The sequence below is a fragment of the Pseudopodoces humilis genome, chromosome 7 (genome assembly GCF_049639895.1).
Source record: "Pseudopodoces humilis isolate 2021_Gansu_Grassland_sample_001 chromosome 7, ASM4963989v1, whole genome shotgun sequence".
Taxonomy (NCBI): domain Eukaryota; kingdom Metazoa; phylum Chordata; class Aves; order Passeriformes; family Paridae; genus Pseudopodoces; species Pseudopodoces humilis.
The window spans coordinates 10,621,131-10,644,397 of record NC_142206.1 but is presented as its reverse complement, the minus strand read 5'-3'; the positions used below and the strand labels follow the sequence as shown (position 1 = coordinate 10,644,397).

General features: G+C 39.9%; 1 protein-coding gene across 10 annotated transcripts in view; it reads right to left on the bottom strand.

Annotated features, from left to right (window-relative positions):
* NAV2 (neuron navigator 2) overlaps window positions 1–23,267 on the bottom strand; it is a 385,416-nt gene that overhangs the window by 106,923 nt on the left and 255,226 nt on the right. For 7 of the 10 annotated variants that reach the window (XM_088057228.1, XM_088057230.1, XM_088057229.1 and 4 more), the window contains 3 exons: window positions 20,361–20,604; window positions 18,756–18,824; window positions 15,685–15,842 (listed from right to left, as the gene is read on the bottom strand). In XM_088057228.1, the coding sequence (XP_087913354.1) occupies window positions 15,685–15,842; window positions 18,756–18,824; window positions 20,361–20,604 (471 nt within the window). The remainder of the gene's footprint in view (window positions 1–15,684; window positions 15,843–18,755; window positions 18,825–20,360; window positions 20,605–23,267) is intronic. The other 3 variants (XM_088057233.1, XM_005531591.3, XM_088057227.1) reach the window with 1 other exon arrangement.

Below are 23,267 nucleotides of genomic sequence, written 5' to 3'. Positions count from 1 at the left end.
GAATCAGAGAATCACTAAGGTTGAAAAAGACAACCAAGATCAAGTCCAACCATTAACACTGGACTGCCAAACCCACCACTTAACCACACCCCTAAGCACCACACCTGCAGGTTTCTTTGAGCACTTCCAGGGATTCCACCACTGTGGGAGGAGTCCTAGTGACTCCCAGTGCAAACAGCAGCAGTGACCTGACACAGTGCCCTGGCACAGACACAGAGGAAGGAAGGTGGCAACCTCTTCACAAGCTGCCAGCAAAGTTCCTCACTCTGCTTTCAAAAGTTGAACCACTGCTCTTTCCTTCATGTCTCTTACTGTACACTGCTTTGTTTTTGTTTTCATTTCCTGAAGTCCTCCTGCTCATCACAGTCCACATCCCCACACCACACCAGGCTCCTTTTGCACACTCAGAACAAGCAAGACTTTTTCTCAGCCTTTCACAGAAGATGTGCAGCAATGGAGTAAAAGCTTCATAAAAATCCCAACTGTGCATACTGTACAGCTAATTTGTATAGATTATTTTTAAAAATAGTAATAGCCCATCTCATTATTGAGATATTGCTATAGGAACTGGAGATTGACAGTACTTTCAACACTAAGTTCCTAACTGACATGTCTTCTGGCCTCATCATGCTAAACAAATCTCAGCACAAAGAACAGCCATGCCCGGAAATCATCAGAGCTGCCTGGGATTCATGAAGATGGCTAGGATGCATTTACAACCAGGTCCCGGGAGGGACCCAATGTACTGATCAATATGGGCAGGGAAGCCTTCACTTGCTCAGAAAAACAGGACTGGGGCAATAGAAGGGTGACAAAATGAAAATAACCAGTAAGGGTTGTTACCTATATAAAGTAGAAGAGCTGGTTGTACACCTTGCTAGTACAACATATGCAGGCACAAGAACTCAGCTCCGGGTCTGAGCACACGGACAACTGAGATGATTTCTTAGAAAAGAAATCTGCCTTCTCAAACAGGTGCTTCACAACAGTTTGAGAACAATACAGGTCCCATGTGTATGGGATGAATAAAGCCAGCCTGCATTCCCCAGCACTCAGAGCCTACACAAAGTCACTCACCTGAAACAAGAGGGACCTGAGAGCCAGGTCCATAACCTGGCTGAGAAATCTGACCCTGTCTCAGACACTGAGCTGGCTGTTAGGTCACACTGCACAGCAGCAGAGGCCACCACATCAAAACGTGGCTCTGACCAGCTCCACAATGTTCTTCTGGAAGTGAATGGAAAGGGTTAGTTGACTTGGGACTTCAGCTACATCCTAACAGCACAGATGAGTGCTACAGTTCACAGACCTCTGGGAAAAAATGCTTGGCTTGGATAAAGTGAAATGGCTTGTTTTCCAAATCCCAAAGCATTGCTCAAAATTTATTTCCTAGCAAAATCCAGAAGTTTTTTATTTCTCCTTTGTTTTTTTTTTTTTAACATTTTCAGGAAATTTATTTATTTGTTTACTTATTTATGTTTGGTCACAGACTAAAATATATTTTTTCCCAGTTTATTTGTTTATAAACACAACACTCTCTTTGTCTCAACGCCCCCACGTACACCCTCCTGTCTGTTAGTGCATTTTGCTTCCATTGCCAGTGGCGTAGGAAGAGCACAGTGCAGCTCTGTTTACAGACATGTCAGAGAAACCAGAATTAGGACAATACTATGACTGTAACAATAAAAAAAATATAATATATTGCAACAGTAATTTTCAGAGTGTCTACTTAACATTTTCTACAAAGTGCATTCTATGAATACTGAATGATATGCACTTGTAATGAATGAAAAATATTCACAAAGTCTACAGTTAAGCTGGAACACTTTGGGAAAGGAAATAAGGTACTTTCTGACATAACTACGGTGGATTTTGATTTGTACTTGGGTCAAATACAGTGAAACTGGAAATTGAACATACTCAAGTGATTTATTGCATTGCACCATGCACAGTTACTGCAAGAAATAAAAGGTTCACCCTAAAACACTCTCATGAAAAATTGCCCCAGCTTACGAAAATGTCAGGTTTTCAAGATTCTCCATTTCTTCCTTACAAACAAGTGCTGGCTCTTTTAATCCTCTGGCCAAGTTTGTTAAGTGTTGCTGTTGGACACAAAATAAGAAGCATGGATTCAATGCAGCAGCAGAAAGAGGATCATCAGAAGGAATTTTTTTTTTTGGAACTTTCAGCCCTTTTTATAAGGTGTTCCAATACAGGTTCAACATGATTGGTAAAGGGAACAACACCTCTCTAGTCCCATTGGTGGAACAAGGAAAAACACACTCAACACAGCTGTACAATATTGTTTGGAGAACCTTGAACTATTTACAAAAATATTCCTTGAGAGAAAAACTTTCTCAAGAAACTTTCTCTTGGGAAAAGAATTTTTCACTGACAGGATGAAGACTCTCTCAGAGTCAGAAAATTAGGTCCACAGGTAAGCAAAAGGAGTTCTACTGCCAGCATGCAGTTTCAAATGCTGGGTTTCCTAATGAAGCAGCAACATCAATTTGTGGAGAACACATCAGTATGCAAAGGGGAAAGTTTTATTCAACATAGCATAGGCCCTTCTTTCATGAAAAGGGGAGCAGGTTTCATGCATTCAATTAATAAGCTTATTATTTCCCATGTGTTCCTCTGTGACGGAGGTTATTTTCTTTCTTCAGCAACTTGCATTAACTAAAACTGACTATAAAAGAAATGTTTTCAAATCCAAGCCAGTCTACAATAAATAATGATTACTTTCCTCTTTTCAAAGTCAAATCTTGGCATGAAATCTATTTTGTTCCTAATGTTCCTGTTAAAAAAGATGTTGGTGGTCCAGTTACAATGCCAATAAACACTGTAGCATGGGTAAATCTGATTTCAGCTGCTCCTGCAAAGACTGAACTGCATCTGCAAACCCACCCATTTTTTAAGAAGAAAAAAAAAAGAATCTGAAGGCTTATGATTTAATTCTTCCACAGAAGTCTTTGAGAGCTTATAATTAGGTCAGGAAAAAAAAATATGCAATTTCCCATCATTTGTCATGTTCACTCTAATTAAGTTTCGATTTGCTAAAAGTGAAAACTTTCAAAATCCATCATTATAAGCATGAAAGGCAACACACAGATAAAGGATGTTCTCATAGTTACTTTCCTTAGGAGGGTCAAGAACTTAACAGCATTTTTACCCATTTTTGAATGAACAAACTTTTATTTTTTATTTCACAGCTATGGGAAAAGTAAGTTCTTATGTAGAGAAATATATTTTAGTCCACTCTATAGATTAGATAACAGATTTAAAAGCAAATCCACAATGAGATTCTAATGTAGGAAATAAAAGCAGCTCTGCTCTATAACATTAGTCAGAACTGCAGAAACTGCTGTGGCAGCTTCATCACTTCCCATCTAGAAGAATAAATGGTGAATCTTGACCCCTCCCATCCACCCACCCGAAGACTCTCCTTTAAAGCACTATACATAAAGTCCTACAGAGAAGAACTTTTTAGCTGAGTTGTTCTCCTCTTCAGTGATCATTTATCAAACCCTGTAAGTACGGAAATATCTGCATTCCTACCAGGAGCTGAATATAAAAATCCAAATCTTTCCATAATCCAAACCACGAGCAGGTAGAGCAGAACACGAGTGATCTAGCACACAGTCCCTCCTCAAAATAAGCACAACTCTTGCAGCCAACAAAAATTTCCATTTCAATTTTAATTGTAACACTGGGAGAGCTGCAGCTGGCAGGAAGACACTAACTGAGCTACCAGCTTGGGGTGGGTATGGCCTCCACTCACAGGATAGCTGAAGCTTTCTGTTCTCTCTTCCATTCTGGACCACAAAAAAACTCAACAGAAATTATTTTTTTAAAGCAGAAATTGCCAGATAGGTAAGTTCTGTATAAACTGAGAAAAGCCTGAATAGGGAACGTTTTTGCTTTGCAGAGGATAAAATCTTAGAATTATAGCTGAAACCATAGTTGGAAGAGACCTTAAAGATCATCTCCCTGACCTGGGCAGGAGCACCTTCCACTAGACCAGGTTGCTTAGGACCCTTTCTAACTGAGCAGAATTGTTTCCTTCAGCTTCTGCCTACTGATTTTCCATGTAACACAACACAAAAATTACCTTTACTCTGTGGTATTATTCTTCACTTCCATCACATCTGCTTCTTCAATCCCAGTGTTGTAAACTCTGTAACTTCAACAGCAGTTCCACACATTCACAGAAATATGTTCTGTCTCTGAAAACCCTCACCAAAGCCCATGGATATATCAGAAACTCAACTTCCATGTTTTTGTAAAGCTGCCTCCATTCACACAGAGCTCCAGCGCATGGAACAACAGTTCTGTTGTTGGCTAGTTCACTTAGCTGAGACTCAGCATTTTTGCTGAGGTGAGGAGAAATAAAACTGGAGCACAGGCAGCCCCTTTTCTCATTGTCTCACCATAACCAACTAAGACATTTGAATTCCTCGTTGTTTTTGTTTAGTTACTGTAAAATTCAAAATGCTGTCGACATGAATGCCTAAGAAAAGCTGGAGGGACCTCTACTGACCACATACCAGTTAGATGATCATAAAATTAATGAAACCAAGTTTACTGTGCCATTCAAAACAAGTAGCACTTTCCATTTTATACTAGACAAATACCATTCTTGTTCACTCTTCTCCATTTCCTTCTTCACTATTTGTACAGTCTGATCCCCCAAGACTTCTCATAACAGACTTATTCAAAAGCATTAATGAGTTCCAGGCAGGAAGCTGTTATGGAGTTTTTCATTAGACTTTACACTTAGCTGGAGTGGACAATATGTACAGTAAGCAGCCTTTCTCTGACACATCTCTCCTGCAGGTTGTATGAAATAGGCACTATGAAAATTCTGAGTGGTCTGAGAATTCCAGTCAGGAAATACTGTCCATTTATATCAAAACAAACTGACATACATACTACAATCTATGGTGGGGTCTTCTCCCTTTCAGTTCTCTGCTGCCAGTCACAGATTCTTCAGGAATATTTGGTTATGGATGAGGAACAGGCAAAAGGCTCAGTAGAGAAGCCACAAACTGAAGGGCCACGGAGGCTGAACGATGCTCCTATGCAAGAAGGGGCTTCTATAGATGTGGTAGAAACATGCTGGCACTTGGGGAAGTCTGGGATGTAGCACCACTGCTCTTTGCTTTCCCATGATTTAATAGTGAACCTTTGTTTCCATGACTGTTTTTCTAGCACATTGTACCCAGCAATAAATTTATGAGAAACTGTAAATATTTATTTTAAAAGGAAACATGTAGAAACATGTAACACTGCAAAGGCCATGAAATGCTGGACCAGCTCTTCAGCTGGTATAAATTAACATGGTTCCACCACCTCCAACACAACTATGCAGATATACGCTGGGCAAGAACTGCTTCTCAAGGTTAAATCTTACTTCAAAACTCAGGATTTTTATCCTCACGAACTGTACTGTTATGAACATGTCACTGTCTAATATTTTTGGGGTATTTTTTTCTGAAACTTTGTTTAAATACATTTTTGGCTTGTTTCATTTATTTCTAAAGCTTATACCAACTATGTTCAAAGTCCTGTGGTCTTGTAAAGCTCCACTTCAGCCATAATTAAGCCTTCAGCCAGGCTTTGTCTAGGTAGAAGAGGACATATTTTTAAATGCCAGATTCAGCCAGATGAACAGTTGCAAAATTAAGCAAAAATATGATTCACTGCATACTCATAACTTGTCCTATAAACATGCCATGCTGCTTGCTATTTCCTGACAGTCTTTAAGCTGTTTGATGGGAACACATCCAACATAAACATGTCATTGACGATTTACTAGGATGAGCCAATCTTTCAAAAGCACATTTGATTAGAAAAGTGAAAGGCTGCAAAGAATACCCCAGGATATACATATACCTCAGCTGGCCAAAGATGAGTATTTTGTTTGACACTAATGAATCTTGTAGGGGTCACCTTCTGACACAAGGCAGGAGCCTTATGTCTGGGGAATTTCTCAGCATTAATACATTTGATATTTTGGAGATAGAAACTTCAGTCAGTAAGATTTCATGCACTGAGGCTGACTGAAGAGGTGTGTGCTGAGAAAGAAGAAAGTGAATGCCTAAATTTAAAAGGTCAAACCATCGGCTGTGCAACTGCACTGCAGCAATAGGAGTTGCAGAAGAATGCAGCTGCACTCTTCATAATGTGGCACTAAGGGAAAGCAAATGCCATTCAGAAATGCTTTAGGAGAATCACACTGTCTTGGTTTAGGAGACAGGTGTCTGCTAGGGAGGGCAGGAGCCTCCTTCAGAATGAAAATGCAGACCCCCTCCCTCTGAATTATTATAATTTTGAAATCAAAGGGCTCTCAGGCAGAGATCTGGGGATAGGAATAACAGCTCTTTACTAGTATGTATAACAAGGCAAACAAACAACACTATCTACAGCGTTAACAACAGAACAGAACCAGGGCCCCCATGACAGCTTTCTCAGCCGAGACGGGAAAGGATGGAGGAGAGGCTTTGCTTCACAAACCCCTCGGGCAGTGCCGGTGCTCCTGCAGGGCTCTGAGGAACACTCAGCTGGAACAGCAGGGATGAGCAGAGATCCTGGGCCGGTGGCTGAGGTGTATCAGCAGCTCCACAGCGGTGCCTGGCACTGTCACATGTCCCGGCAGGACAGGGGGTGCGAGGCCACCAAGGAAGAAGGAAGAAGCAGCAGAAGCAGCAGCTCCGTCTGGGTGATGGCGAAATTCCCTTCTCCAAACTGCAACAACTCCCAGCGACTATTCTGCTCTGAAGCTGAAGAAACCAGCCAGCACCAGCTGCCCCCACCCTCCCTTTTTCCTTGCCCCCCTTCTCCCCTGGGCCCAGCCAAACTCTTGGAGTTCCTCAAGCACTCATTAAGTACCAGCATTCAGGTTTTCCCAGCCACTGATGGGTAAAAATTCCATAGGTGAGCCAGAACTAAAGGAAAGACACCTAGCCTCCAAGAGGTTTGGAGAACCATAGGATAGAAGACAAAGAACTTAACTACTCCATGCTGCTCAGCAGCGACATAAGGCATGAGGAGGAGTAATGTATCCAGCTGCAGCACCTGTCTAAAAGAGACTCACAGACTAGAAAGAGGCCAGTAGAGACCATCAAGACATAAAAGAGATATATCACATTTAAGAGATTTATCACATTAAAGAGATTTATCACAAGGAACATACAAGAAAAAGGATGGAGTAGTGGTAGTTGCTTAGTCTAGAAGAGAAAAGGCTGAAGCAGACATTTTAAGCCTTCAAATATAGGAAGACTTATAAACAGGACAAAGATGAAGGAAAAGCAAAAATATGCCTTATTTTTAGCCACACAGAATGGCTTTATATGTATATTTTTAATAGCTACTTTTAGGACCAAATGGCAACTGTAAGGGATACAGTTTAAGAGATGGTCATGTTCCTGTCACAAGACATTTCAGAACAGACTTGTGAACACCTGTCAGGTATAGGTGTTTTCTACATAGTTATAGTTGATTTTCCTTCAGAGCTGGAGCACAGACTCCCCATGTTCTTTACAAAGGCAATTCTACAAATATATAGTGTAAGGTGCAAACTGGTAAAAATTTTAAGCACAGTTCTTTAAACTGTGCCAGGAGCCATAGCTGCACTTCAAAGTTATGACTCAACAAAAGAAAGTACCAGGTTCCTCAGCAGATATTTCAGATTACCTCATGGTCCTTCCTTTCCCCCTGTGTTTCCATTTTCATTCTTGCATCATCAAATTCGTGATCACTGTACTATATTCAAGGCAAAATAAATCACCCTGAGCATTTGGTAAATACCTTCAATGTATATTATATTTAGAAAACTGGATAGAGTTACTCCAGCATCTGTGTTTTGTAGTGCACACAGCAATACAATAGAAAACACCCATTACTCTGGTAATGGACTTAATGGGACAAATTCTGTAAATTTATTTTACATCTGTCAGACTTACAGGGAAAATGCTCAGTCAATAAAACCAGAGCATCTCTTGAATGACAACACAGAGGCAGCACCCTAAACAATAAGCAGAATATGATGCTTGCTTCATGTCTGACCTGAATGAAGCACTGGTACGTTTTTACATGGTCAGATGACTGAAATTTAAGTAATTATCACATTTTCATGCTGTTGAGACAATCACATTTATTTCCCAGCAGGAAATTTGAAAGTGTGGGCAAACTAGTTTTATATTTGATGGACTTATGCCTCTTTAAAAATATAAAATCTTTTCCACTTTTGCAATCCTTTTAATCATAGTGAATTTTGCACAGTCTTATCAAGCCATAATTTCAAAAGTAAATGTTAGATGTTTCATTCTGTAAAATCACTTCCCATCTTTCTGACATCCATATACTGTTCACCCATAAGCACAGGGATCTTTCAATCTCAGGAACTCTACTTATTTTTGCTAGTCTCAAGTGAATTGTTGAGATCTTTCTGCTGGTCCTGGTTTCCAAAACTTTCTTCACCCCACCTCTCCCCCAGCCTTCCCAGCAGCCTTGCAGAGCTGGGCTCAGCACCAATCCACTGGCACAGCTAAAAACAGGTTCAGTGATGACCTGGCAGTTGGTACCAAAAGGGTCAATGCCTTTTCACTATCAACTTTAGTGCAAGAGAGTCCACAGCTGGAAATCCTCAGCCTACAGAAAACATGGGTTAAGACACCAGGCTTAAAATTTCACATGTATGTCCTATCTGTGTGCCACAGGATCCTGCAATGACTCAGCAGGGAGCACTGATTTTGGGGGTTTGTATGAACTCTCCCTTCTGCAAGCACCTGAACACTTCAGGATTAGCCAGTCCAGATTAGTAAAACACGTAATTCAAAATATAAGACTTACTGTAACAACTGTTATGTAATAACAGAATCATAGGACTGTGGCTGGTTTGGGTTGGAAGGGACCTGAAAGCTCACCCAGTTCCAACCTCCCTGCCACACCTCCCACTAGGCCAGTTTGCTCCAAGCCCCATTCAGCCTGGCCTTGAACCCTTCCAGGAACGGGGCAGCCACAGGAAAACCTTTGACAGTGCCTCACAGTAAAAAATTTCTTTCTAATATCTAATCTAAACCCACCCTCTGTCAGTTTAAAGTCATTCTCCCACATCCTGTCACAAGCTGCCCTTGTCAAACAGCCCACTGTAAAGTCTGTTCAGCCATCCCAGTGACCTTTTGGCAGCACTAGGTCAGCTGACTCCACACCACAGGAATTGCATCCAACATCCCAGCTCCCTGTGGCAACTATCCTGATAACTATCCCTGTTATGAATGCACCTGAAGCCATAAAAAGCCTTCTCTTTCCCATTCAGGCTGAATGCTTTTAATAAATGGGTATAAAAAAAATTAAATGCTCTAAGACAAATTTCTATCATGCTTTGTAAGTCCCAGAGCTCTTTTCTCATCACTTCTGGGTTTTGTAGTTCTTACACTATTACTGGGTGAAAAGGCAAAAGCCTGGGTTTTGTCTCTCTTTATAATTATTAATTTATTTGGAGTGGAAAAACTGCATGAGGTTAAATAGAATGTTTCCATCAAGAAAGTTTGTGTAATGCCACTTGATTATCCTTTACTTGGTGCAGGAGCCAAATCCAATCATTCAGAATGTCAAATATTTAATCTCATTTTACATAAATCTACAAAAGAAGACTTGGCCTCCATTTTAATGTGCTTAAATGAAAGATTTTTCTTTCAGGAAAACTTTCCAGATCATCCATGTTGATCTTAAAGACAAAAAGGCTCCGTAATTTCTGAGCCAGAACTGCAACCTCTGTCTGAACACCAGCTATGGGCAAATATTAGATTTTAACTCATTATGTCTGATTTAATCTCTTCCAATGGCTAAGCACCCTCATTCTTAAAATTTCAATCCCATCTGTAGTCTTAATTGGGCTACTATCAAATTTCTGAGAAATGGATACCCACACACTATCTATTGAGATAAGGAACAATTGTTACTACTATAAATGTCTCTACAGGTATCTTGTATGTAATAAGGGAATCTTGTAACCTTTCTTTAAGACTAAGAACATAAATTAACTCTTTAAGTACCAAACTGCAAAGGAGATTTTCCAAAGTTCTATTTATGCAGAGCTCTTCCTGTTTTATCAGCACCCCTCTGTTTCAAAGCCCATTTGAATAAAAATGAATATATTAGCCTTCAAGACATTACCCACAAGAACTCCGTTTTGATTTCCTTATGCACATTTCTCACCTTGTTCCACATGAAGATGAGAATTTTTCCTCTCAGCTGCTGAAGTAGCCTTTTTTAATTGAATCTGAGGGTTTGACATAATCCAAATCTGCCATTTTGAAATTACCTTAAGCAACACTGAGTTCAAGACAAGCTCAGTATCATGTAGAAACAAAGCACGGGAGTGTATTGTCATGCATTTTTATATCAATACAGGACTGAATATGAAACATTTTTATCATCAGGAGTAGAAATTTCAAAATCCAGGATTTTCTACTCTTTCTCAAGAGGGCATTTAGAGAAATAAATATGGATTTCCTAGTAAAGTTGACCTGAAGATATTGATTTAACTCTAAAGAGCCTTTCCTGCTAAAACTGAGATCTGCCATTGAACCGTGCCCTTGAACCTGATGCCCTGCCCTCTTGAACCTAATAATGTAACTGCCTACATATAGAGTGCACACATTTTTAGCACACATGTGGCATGTGTAACTGTACACCAGTTTGCTCACTGGAGTGGGGTGACATTTCCTTGCTAATATTTTACTGATGGTAGTCAGTTCAATTTTGATAGCACGAAGTTAAAAAGTTAAAAGGAAAGAAATTCCTTAACTGTCCTTCAAAACATCTTAGTATTTCTTCTTATTTAAGTAGTTTACACTTAGCAAAAAAATTAAAAGGAAATAATATTTATGGGTATCAAAACATGGTAACAGTCTAGGTCACAAGAACCCTCTGGAGATATTCCTCCCAGCCTTCACCTGAAAGCATTTGGGGATAGCCTGGATAACTTGAGATGAGGTATTTAGGGGCAAGTCCTAAATACTTTCAAGCAAGTGAAATCTGACCTCTTCTCTGGACAAACTTCTCCAATGTTTTATTCTTCTCATAGTGAAGAATTTCATTCCTATTTCCAGACTTCAGGATTTCCCCTAAAGAAAAGTGTGCCCCTTGAAGTGTCATCACACATCCTTGTGAACATGACTACCATTTACATATTAAAAGACAGTTATTCAATACATACAGTGTTCCAAGTTAAAAGGGTTTACTCAAAATTTCAAAGAAATAAAATAAAAATAAAAAAAAAAAAAATAAACAGGAGAGGAACACACACTTTTCTTACTCTCCTGCCCATATGGACACTGCTATTAAAACAGTCATTTATTTCACCTCACTGTCTGAATCTGTATGCATGTATTCTTGGGTTTTCTCCTTTTTCTGACACTAAGAGCAACCTGACATCAACCTGCCTTCTTTATAAATCTGAGTAATAAACATTTCCTTTGATCTCAAGCAGAAATGGGCAAAGTCTGGTAAAACTTTTTTTCCTACTAATATTTTCCCTGACATTCAATCCACAAGAAAGGTGTAATTTTTCCCACAAATGTCTACTGCCCTCTGTAGGATTATTTTAAATAAAATACTAGGAACAAAGCAGAAGAAAAAAATATAAAGAAAGCATGTAAGCTTGTCACAGTACAACATGGTGAAGGTGGCTTATTAAGTTGATGTCTCTTACAGCTTCATAACTTCATTGATTTTATAGACTTGACACAAGTAATAAGCAAAATATTCTCAGACAGCACTATCAGACTTTTGAGACTGCAAAATGCAAACTGAGTGCCTGAAGAACAGTGAAGACAGTGGGTATATGAGGGTGTTCAGAGCTAGTAAAAAACATTCCCACCATTTTGCAGAACTGCAGGCTGCTTTCAGAGCATCTTTCAAGAGACTCTCCACTCTGTGCAAGCAAAACATTGACATAAACTCATGAGAAAACCTACTGTATCGAAGTCTTTACTGAAGTTGTATGTTTCATTATATTTAAGTTTCATTCTTGATACTACCTAGGAGTAGTTCTGCTCCTCCTTGACATGGATAAAAAGTAGATTTATGTATTCTAAATTGCATATGCAAATCAAATTTTCACTATATTTTATCTGGTGATCCTGTTAGAAATTAGAAGGACATGGTAATGTGGAGCCTCAAGGTAACTACTAACTGCACACAGGCATAGAAATACAATGTTCATTTGACTCTCTACATTCCTTAGAAAAATTTTTGATAACTTATATGAGCTCTGTAGTGACTGTGGGAAGTGTCTGTGACTGTGGGATGCTGTCCATGACATAGTAGACCTGTGGTATTCAAGGATATTAAAGGACAAGGAAGTAAACCAAAGCTATTCCTACATAAGCATGGGCTAAGTAATTCTGATAATTCAGAAGAGAACTAAAAGGCTCCAGTTGTATGAAGGGATTAGGATGACATAAAAAACCCCAAATCTCACAAGCCTAAGTGCTTATTTTCCCACAAAACAAAAATGCAATTAAGACTTCAATGGCATTTTTCTTTAATAAAAGCCTGCAACACCAATTACACACATAAAAATACCCTGTGTGGAATGTAACTGCAATTATAAATGGCTAATCACTGTGACAGTAAATAAAAAACCATACTACAGTGTGTTATCATTTTATGATGTGAGGAATGAGGGTCCTGAAATTCCTGTGAGTTTAGGTAAATTCTTTATAAAAGGTGAATTTTATATACAAACTGAGGCTCTAATTTCAAAAAGCAAGTTAATGCTATCAGGCCCTAACCTCAAAGGTGCCCATAGGACTGAACTAGGTGTCTGAGTGATCCTTACTAAAGAACACTTCTCTATATGTTGAAAGTAGAGTCAGACAGCATGTGGAGGCTGAGAGAAAAAAAATAAATACTGAGGACACAATGTCAGCTGTGGGGAAGAGAAGATTTGAATCTCTTTATATGTTCCTTTGCTAAGACCACATGTGTACCTCACATCAAACAAGTGCTCACCAAGACCCCCTTATTTTTCTGCAACAGTGCAATCATTTTTGATATTACACAAATCTTTTCCCCAGGATTTCTACAAAATCAGTGGTGTCACCAGTAACTGATATATAGATTCTTTTAAAAAATCTAGGTTATTTATTTCCTAGTAGCTGGCTGTTCTTCCATGCTCCATTTGCTGTCCTCTTCCTTTCTGATGCATTCTATTTCAATTAATGCACTTTCATTGCCACAAGACACAGACGACTGACTAACAAGACAGTTTGCATTCAGGGGGAAAGGCCACAGATTAATAAAAGCTAAAAACTACAACCCACTTTTTGTAAGAAATGATTCAAACATTCAAACACTGAAGGCCACCTTCTATCACAGTGACCAATCACACCAAAAGAGGCTGATTTTTTTTTTCTCCCATTTCTTTCCTCAAAAACACACAACGGAGCAGGCACTGGGTAAAGAGATGAAAACCTACCAAGCCTGGCACAAAGCACAGTCATGTATGTCTCATTTTCTTAGGCAAAACACAGGATACGGGCCAGAAAACCTGAATTGTCTTAGCACTTTGACAATAAACTTTGCCTGGCAATGTTACAATTAACTTCAAAATAAGCTAAAAATTTGTCAGACCAATTGCTTTTGTTTCTCATGGATGCAGACCAACTCTGTGTCATGATTATACTTTTAAGTTCAACTTTACGTAAGTTTTTGGTTTTTTGTTTTTTTTAAAAGATTGTCATTTATGACTGGAAATTTTGACCAGAGCGAAATTCCAAGTAGCTAATGCAACTTATGTAGATTACCAGCCTAAGAACTAGCCTTGTTTCCTTCAGTCATTTTGTATTATTTGTAGAAAGCAGTTCATCTTGTGCTTTTCCAACCACCAGTTTATCTTTTCAAGAGATGAATTACAGCTAGGAATGAGAATTCCCAGGACTGACTATCTAAAAGCATTTGATATTTAAATTAGTTGACAAATTATTGTTATTTCTCTGTATGCCTAAAGAATTTTTTCTTTCTTTTTCTTTTTTGAAGACTAAAACCAGTACATTACTTTCCTTATTTAGTAATCTTGGTGAACTGAGTAAAAGCTAAAATAGCTGGAAGTCCTCTCTTCCATGCAGCATAACATCACACATCCCATATGAAGTCGGGATCATCCAGCCAACCAACCCATGCTGCAGGACAAGAGAAATCCCACCCCACCTCTCCCCAGTCCAGTGCTTATGCGACATAAGCAGAAGAATATTCACAAGAAGGACAAAGAAAGAGACTGGAGAGAGATTATACAGGAAAACAAGGTTTCTACTGCTCACACTAAAACCTGTTAGCTTGTTCTTTGAACTGAAAGCCAGACCTAATTCAGACACAGAGACAACTATTACATGCTGATGTTACACCTAAATCATTACTGTTTATACATTGCACCTTCTAAAAGAGTATGCATGGATTTACCAAGGTAGAATACTGCTAAATTATTAGCTTATTATGCTAATACATTAATCTTTAATATAATTATAATAATTATATTATACAGAGGTGAATTTTATTTTTTTCTGTTATATCAAATCTGACCAGGGTGCTTCAGAATGTCCCTGGAGGATGCTGAGGATCCTCCACTGCCACTCTAACATTTTTGGGGTAACATTCCAAAACCTACTGACACAGTCCTAGGAAAACAATTTCTAGAGAAGGAAGACCAGAGTTTCCTGGAAAGAGCCAAGCATGAGAACCACACAGAAGCTGACCCAGACTAGTGCTCTTCCCTGGAGCAAAATGCTCATTACAGTTATCAGAACTTCTGCACGGCCAGCAAGGAGACTTGAGCCTGAAGGCTGCAACTGTTAAGTCACTGCAGGGAGCCTGTGCTGAAGTCCAGTGTTGGCCCCTCTTTGTCAGCAGAATGGCTTTAGGGATGTGGAATTTGCCGCCAGCCCGCGCCGACAATTTGACCATGCTAGACTGGAGAGATGCGCTCAGTTCTCACCAGCCACATCCCCCCAGCCCCACTCAGAGCTACAAGCTCAAGTTAATGAATGCTGTCAGCTCACTAAACTAGTGAATGGACACAAAGTCAGTAAATGTCATTTAAAAAAGCTCTGCTTCACACACAGCATAGCTCTGAGTGTTTCTGATGCATTGCCACAGACATAATTTCACTGCAACATCTATAAAACATAACATGTTCCTTCTTCAAACACAACACTAGATGATTCCTGAAGTTAGACTGAAATTGTGTAATTTTGTATCTTACAAGATCTTCCACAACAGTGATGGAAATAAAAGCAAATGGTACATTTATCATATAAAAACTCAGCAGAAATCTTTAGAGGTCATTTTTCATTCTTGTCAAACTACTCATCAAAATGCCTTATTTTATCATTAATTCATTCCCCCTTGTTTGAAGCAAAATGAAAAAACATGGTTCACCAGTGCCATGACTTTTTAAAGTTTTTTTTTGGATGTACCTTTAAGCCAGCAAGTCACAAGTTCAGATATATTAAAGGAGGACTATGCTTTTTTCAAAGACAGCTGGCTTTTGGATTGTAGATGTCATGTTTATAACACACAACTTTGAGACAGTGTTACAGCTTCTGGAGATTAACAGAAAATCCAATTTCCTCCAAATGAAGCCACTATTAAGAAAAATCCAAATTATTAAGTGCTTACCTTTGTCATTGCTGTTTGTTGGGGTTGGAGGGAGAAGTCCAGGCTTAGATTTGTCATAGTTGTTAAAGCTCTGGCTGCGTCTGTTGTTGGCACTGATGGAACCACGAGCTTTGGCCTCGCTGCCTGCAGTGGACACCCTCGTGGTGGGACCTGGAAGCCTGGTGGAGAATTTACAGCATGTTTAAACATAGGTAAAAAGCACTCTGGGCAAGAAACTATGGGATACCATGCATAAGCTGAAAATAAAAGGATCAACAGCACAAGTACAGGCTCGTAAGTGTCTTTCTACTTCTGTAAGAACAAATCAAAGAATCATCTTAGATGAAAAGTGTATTTCAAACAAGCTACAGTCTGAATTGTTTTACAATTCAGAAAAATAAAATTCAGAGAAAAAGCCCTGACACAAAATTAACAGTCACCTGACGTAAGTCTGGTGAACCAGAAATAGCTGCAGGTAAAATCAGTGGAGCAATAATGCCAGCAAAAGGTTAAGACTAAGTGAGGCACTATTGCCTTAACTCATTGTCTTAAGCCAAACTGCTGGACACTTCATCACATGCTGCCCACATAAGGGCTACCCTTATTTCAGAAATAACTATGAGATGGAACTTGACTGCCTTTTCCCTTGTAGAGAAGCACATCACATCTCTGCCCTGACAACTACCAAAGCTCAGCAGCCAAGCCTACCAAAACTTTAACTTGGTTTAATTATTTTAGCCTATATAAATCACTCAAAGCTTCAACACCCTCTCCTAAAGTAACCACATTATCAGTGAGCTGGTATAAGCCTCTGGTTTAAACTGGGCATCTGTCTCTTTCAGCATTTTCTTAACATAGCCTGTATTTACCAGATTTAGCTGATTTAACTAGGAAAAAAATGTAGTTGTTCTGGAGTAAATAGACAAGCTTTTATGCTTTTGAGGCAAAAAGGAAGGTGGAAAACTTCTCTAAAAAGCCTGACAGAATCAGGAAAGCCACTGGCATCACATCTCAGAACACTATTCACACACAGAATCCTTTTAAAGTTTCCTTATATAAAATACAAAAATCTATTTAAATTACTTTGTCAATAGTAAGGTAAAAGGAAGTCCCAGTTGTCAGAGAGAGTGGGGATGCAACTGACCAAATCACCATTATGCCCCTGAGAGAAGGAAGAGAAGCCAGGAAGGAACCTGGCAGGGCTTCCTAAATAAACTGATTTATCCAAGACTAGTGAAGAAATAGAAAATTTGAAAAGAAACATGAAGAAAAAGCCAAAATGTCAGCAGCTGCATGCACATGCTTTCAAAGCTCAAAAGAGTCTAAGACATGAGGGCATCATTCAAATACAAACCCAAAAATTAATTGACTAACTCAAACCACCACAGCACATCATGGTTCTGAGGTTGACTTTTAGACCAGTCTCTCAAATTATCCAGCTTTTTCCAGCACTGGGAGGTGCTAAAAAGTTGTCCATACTCATCACTGCAGCAAAGGGCCCATGAGAAAAACCCAGAGAGGCTTCATCCACTGTAGAGGAGACCACAGGGGAAGAAGCTAAGGGCAACCAGAGACAAATAAAACTTTTTGAGAAAGTCACCAAGACAAAGAAGTCCAAGAAAAGTCATTTTGTTTGACAGGAAACAAGCTAGATTTTCTACAAGGTACCTCAGCCCAAAGTTGTCACCCAGTTTTGAAACACTGAGTATGGGGCACCCACCCCAGGCTACGAGGGCCCCAGTATGGGAGGGGAGTTTTCCAGCAGTAGGGAAGGGACAATCTTCCTGTACTGATGGATAAGAAAAGGCTCCCCATACATATCCCCACAGGTTTTGCAAAGCTGACACATTTTAAAGTAAACAAAGCTCCTCAAAACATGTGACCACTTAAGGACTGATAAATTTTCCATCTGGGTCAGTATTGTCACTCTCAATAAAAACATACCAAGAATAAAAAATCAACATACTAAAAGTGCTCTTGAAGACATCCTTTCTCTTAATTTTTTTTTTCCCCCACTGTAGTTTAACCAACTGTTTTTACGCCCTGCTTTTGGTATTAGATCAAGATACTTCCCAGCAGTGCCTGTGAAATCTAAGGAAAAATATCAGGTTCAGGGAGACAATTCATAGTTCTTGCTATTTAGTGAGAAGATACTGTGCTTGGAGAACACTCTTTTGTTACTCCTCAGCACCTCTGTTAAGCAAATATGAGCTGTCAAGCCATAATTATGATCAAGGAAGAACATGAAAACGGATTATTCTGCAGAGATTCACTGTTAGCATATAAGAAATAAGATGTGAGAGATCTAAATTATACAGCAGATAAAACAACCTATAACAAACCAAATAAAAATCATAAACTATAGTTCCAAAGCTCAGCAAAAATGGTATGGTATAATTTACCAATATAAAACTATATTCTAGTCAAACATTTAAATATAATAGTAAAATAACAAGATTATTAACTAGATTAATAACCACAGCAACCCTTACGATCACTGAGATGAGATGGACAGATAAGCTGGCATGCAAGTCATGCTGGGATACAGGGAAAAAATGGACTGAAATACCTATGATTTACTTCCAAGCAGATTACAGGTGCTGAATGTGAGAGCACTGGGGAGAGCAGTGGCTCTGATGAGCAAAAGCCACACAGTGCTGTTGGGGCTCACATCATGCACACAACACTCTCCTAACTAGCTGAGACACCAGCCTGATGCAGCTCAGATGGGGGATAGAACTGGATGATCTTTAAGGTCACTTCCAACCCAAAATATTCTATGATTCTATGAATTCAATAATGCAGATCAAAATATAATTAATATAGTGGGGTGAGAACTCCCAGAACCATGTTTTGTTCTCAAAAGCAAAAGCTCCTAAGAACAAGAAAATCAAATTATTTCCTTGAGGGCCAAAATACATTCCACACCTCAAAAAAAAAAGAGAAAAAAATTAAATTCATCTAAAACTTTCCAGTTTCAGCTGTTTGTAAAGGCTTAGTTACAAACTGTTTCTGACAGGAACCCTAAACATGCACCCAGAAATATTGCAAAAGGATTATTCATGCTTTGCAGAAGATGAAGAAATGCTAACCTAGAAGACCTTTTCTGACCAAGAGTGAATCGGATGATTTTGCTTTGAGATGAGTCCCTGGGAGATGCACTGTGACAGGAAAGAAAAAGTGGAAGAGAACATTGAACAAAGAAACTTTTTTTTTAAAGCCAGTGAACTGGTTTTAGGGAGAAAAGGGTTTTTTTATGAATTTCACAGGAATATAAAGCTTCTTGCCCAAGTATGACTTAAGGTTAAAACCACCACAGTCTGAAATTAATTAGTTTTTACAGAGTAATGAACATGCAAATCTGCATGCAACCCCCAATTGTATTCCTCTTTTCTTTCTTGTTCCTTTATTATATGTATTTTCTGTGAAATCTGAGCAATTTGACTTTAGTACATACTAAGAAAACATGACATTGAAGATCTTCAGGACATATATATATTTTGCGATTATTTGAAACCCAGGCCAATCTACAGAATGGACTAAAAATAGCAAAACAGTATTCAGCATCTCTGCATGTTTGACAGAAAAGCTGCAGAAATATCTTCAAATGCATCTTTATTTTATAGTAATTATTTCCTGTTTATACATGCTGTAGGAACACTACATTTTTCAATTATACAAAACTATTGTTTACACCCAAATGAGCATAATTTGTGAAGAAAGACATAAAAGCCAATCCTAAATAACCTTTGAGTAGTCTCACTTGGAAGGCTTCAGTGAAACTATTTATAAACTTCATAAGGCAGCACTTAAGCCGGTGTTCACCTCAAGGTGTATTAACACAAACAAGGCTCAATGTGAGATATGTAAAAACAAAAAGCCTTCATCCTTTAGTAATTGTGCAAGTATTATTTCTGCTTTTAATTCTGCTTTTTATCCCCACTAAACACTCCCTGTTTTAGCAGTGCAAGGGTCAGACCAGTAGAAGGCTGCACATATATTTACTGTGGTACTGCCTCAGAAAACTGCTTTTATTCCAACCTGGGTGGAGCACTCCTAGTATTAAAGACATTCAAGGAACAAAACCCCTTTCTATTCGTCTGTACTCTGACCTAGGAGTGCCAACACCAACTATGAAAATTATTTTTCATGTAAAGCCAGCAGCATATTATTTTTTACCAAAAAGACTAGATTTGATTATGATTGCCTCCAGGCGTTACGAGCTCTATTTCTTTTACCACTGTCAGCGTAACCCTTCTCCACAGTGGAAGGTAACCCTTCCACTTCTTAGTGAGGACTGAAACTCTTGTCATCTGAGAACTAAAGCTGGTTTTCATATGCCTAAAATGTATGTTTTCTAAGGGAGACAATGTGAGTAAGGAAAACATGCTTTGTGAGTAGAAAGAAGCAAAAGGAATAGTGAGAAAAACATCCTTCTACAATCCTGTGGTTACTTGGTCTAGCAGGGGTGTTACACTCATTTGGCTTCAGATTTCCAGCACTGAGAATGTATTTAAACACACATGTTTTGATTTCTAAAGGCTTGAAGTCAATTGTTACACAGCATTCCATTCCCAACATACTTTATTCTAGAGCAGAACTAAATAAAGGAGTTTCTTTGGCTTTTTAAGACCTGCAAAGAGAAGCAAAAAAAAAAAAAAATTAAGATAAGCCCAACTTTAAGGAGATTTCCCCACCTGGACTGCATTTCTGGTTGTGCTTTGAACTGATGCTGCACAGCTTGTGGGGGCTGTTGGCACGGAGTCTGGAGCAGAGCTGGTACCTGCTGCTGAGGGACGCCCACCTGGCACTGGGATGGAGGCCCTGCTTGCTGGGACGGATGGTGCTGGGGCTGCTGCTGCTGCTGCTGCTGCTGCTGCTTGTAACGAGACAGGCTGAAGAAGAGGCCCAGGATGGCCTTTAGATTCCCATTCCTGATTTCTGTAAGGCAAAATTAAGAAGTGACTTGTCAGCCATTCAGTGGGTACTTTTTCTCTGACAGTGCAGCAGGTCAGCCACTGCATCTGCGGATCACTCTTTGAACTGAGTTCCTTTGGGATCTCCTTTAGTTTCTTTCTGCACATCTAATTGGCACTACAGTTGATTGCCAGTGAGCACCAACAACAAACAAATAATCTCTCCCCTGTGGTGACTGAGCAATATCTCATATTTCTGATGTAGTCTGTGTTAATGCCAGTGTGCTTAAAAAGCAAGTCCCTTTAAATCTTTCCTTTAAACTAACATAGCTAAAAACCCCAAAACAGAACCTCCACAACAACAATTTTATTAAGGACATCACACTGTAAATGATTTCTCAGTTCTAAACTTGTACAAGGAGAAAACCACTCCATTTTCACATGTATTTCTGGAATATCAGAATAATTGTTTCCACTAAGAAAATTTGATGCAAGTTTTGCACTAGAAAATATGGTTATTGGATGACATAGCTGTATTTAAACAGATAATTACCATCTTTGATACTATCACAAGCTGATGGGCACCCAGTGTACCCAAAGACAGCTTCATAGTCAGTGCATAAAATTTTCCATTCCTGAATGTCATTCTGCTCTTCTATGCAATATCAAATGCAAAAATGTAAAAGCAAACAGAAATACAAAGATGAAGAGGTATATCAGACCATGCACTTAACCACTTCTATCATAATAAATACACAAGAGGGCAAAATTTTCCTTGCAGACAACCTTAATGTGCTGTGACTTAATTACTTAGCATGTTTAATTTCCTAAATTAAAAAAGTGAATTAAAAAAGCTACATCAAACAGCTGAACTTTTGCCTGTGTTAAACTAAGAGCTGACTGTTGCCCTATGAGGGAGGGAGGGAGGGAGGGAGGGAGGATGGAAGTGAGGAAGTGCGGAAGTGCGGAAGGAAGGAAGTGCGGAAGGAAGTGCGGAAGTGCAGAAGTGCGGAAGTGCGGAAGGAAGTGGCGGAAGGAAGGAAGTGGCAGAAGTGCGGAAGTGGCGGAAGGAAGTGGCGGAAGGAAGTGGCGGAAGGAAGGAAGTGGCGGAAGGAAGGAAGTGGCGGAAGGAAGTGGCGGAAGGAAGGAAGTGGCGGAAGGAAGGAAGGAAGTGGCGGAAGGAAGGAAGTGGCGGAAGGAAGGAAGTGGCGGAAGGAAGGAAGTGGCGGAAGGAAGGAAGTGGCGGAAGGAAGTGGCGGAAGGAAGGAAGTGGCATAAGGCAGGCAGGCAGGCAGGCAGGCAGGCAGGCAGGCAGGAAGGAAGGAAGGAAGGAAGGAAGGAAGGAAGGAAGGGAGGGAGGAAGGGAGGAAGGGAGGGAGGGAGGGAGGGAGGGAGGGAGGGAGGGAGGGAGGGAGGGAGGGAGGGAGGGAGGGAGGGAGGGAGGGAGGGAGGGAGGGAGGGAGGGAGGGAGGGAGGGAGGGAGGGAGGGAGGGAGGGAGGGAGGGAGGGAGGGAGGAAGGGAGGAAGGAAGGAGAGAAAGAGAGAAAGAGAGACGGAGAGAGAGAGGTGTGGCAAGACAGTGGCCCAGCACAAAGTCAACAACCTGAATTTTCCTTTGTTTCCAGTTCTGGCTGAAAAGTTGCTCTGAGTTTGTGATGGGCCTCACTCCATCCTTTACTCACTCTCCCAGATACATTTCTGCTCACACTGCTCATCTTTGCTGTATAAAGAAGCTTCTGCTCCTAATCCTAAGCACTTTACCCAGCAGATCTGAGGCTCAAGGTTTAAAACTGTTGTTTCCCCTTTCAGTACCAGCTTGCAGCTTTGGTCTACTTATCTACCTGCACCTCAATCTACTTTCCCTTCCCAGCCACTAATATAATTTACTTTCTTTCTGAAATTTGTCTCAATCCATGCCAACATCTTCCAAGAATATTAGACCTTCTCTAAGTAGCCCTGGTCACCACCCAGACCCAGGATATTCCTTTCCTCTCGTACTTCTTGACTCCATTTCCAACTGCAGCCTGGCTCCTCCATCAGTGCTCTCTCCCACCACTGACCCTCCATTCTCTTGTTTAAAGGATTATCATTCCCAGGGCCCTTCAGCAGCCATTTTCATTCTTCCTTTGTTTTCTTGGCCAATTTTAGTCTATTCCTGAACAGTGGGATCCCAATTAATCCTGCCTGCTTCCCCTTCTCCCAGCCCACTCCTGCTCCCATGCAGTGCCATGCACAAACACAGCCTTCTCTCACTGCACCAGGCAGGTTCCTTCTCTAATCTGCAGGTTCTCTTCAATAATCTGTGTTTAGCTTGGGAGGACAGGGATGGAAGTAGGACAGACAAAATACAGCAGAATACAGTAAAAAGAATTTCCTTATCTCCAGTAAAGAACTCAAATTACTCATGGGAACTGTAAGGAAAGTAGCATTTAATCACAGGTTGAAGCATAACTAAACAGATCCAGAGGCACTGGGAAGCTTAACTGCACAAATACAGGCCAGAAGATAAAGGAAATTACCATGGTCCTGCTTGTTTAAATTTAGAAAAGCTATATGCAACTGGAAACTGATTTCTAAGTGAAGTGAGAAGCAATGATAACAGTAACCCACCTATAACTTGCTGATTTCTATGGCTGCCTGCTGAATTCATCAGAAGAGCAACCTGCTTTTGACCAAATAATCAAATGA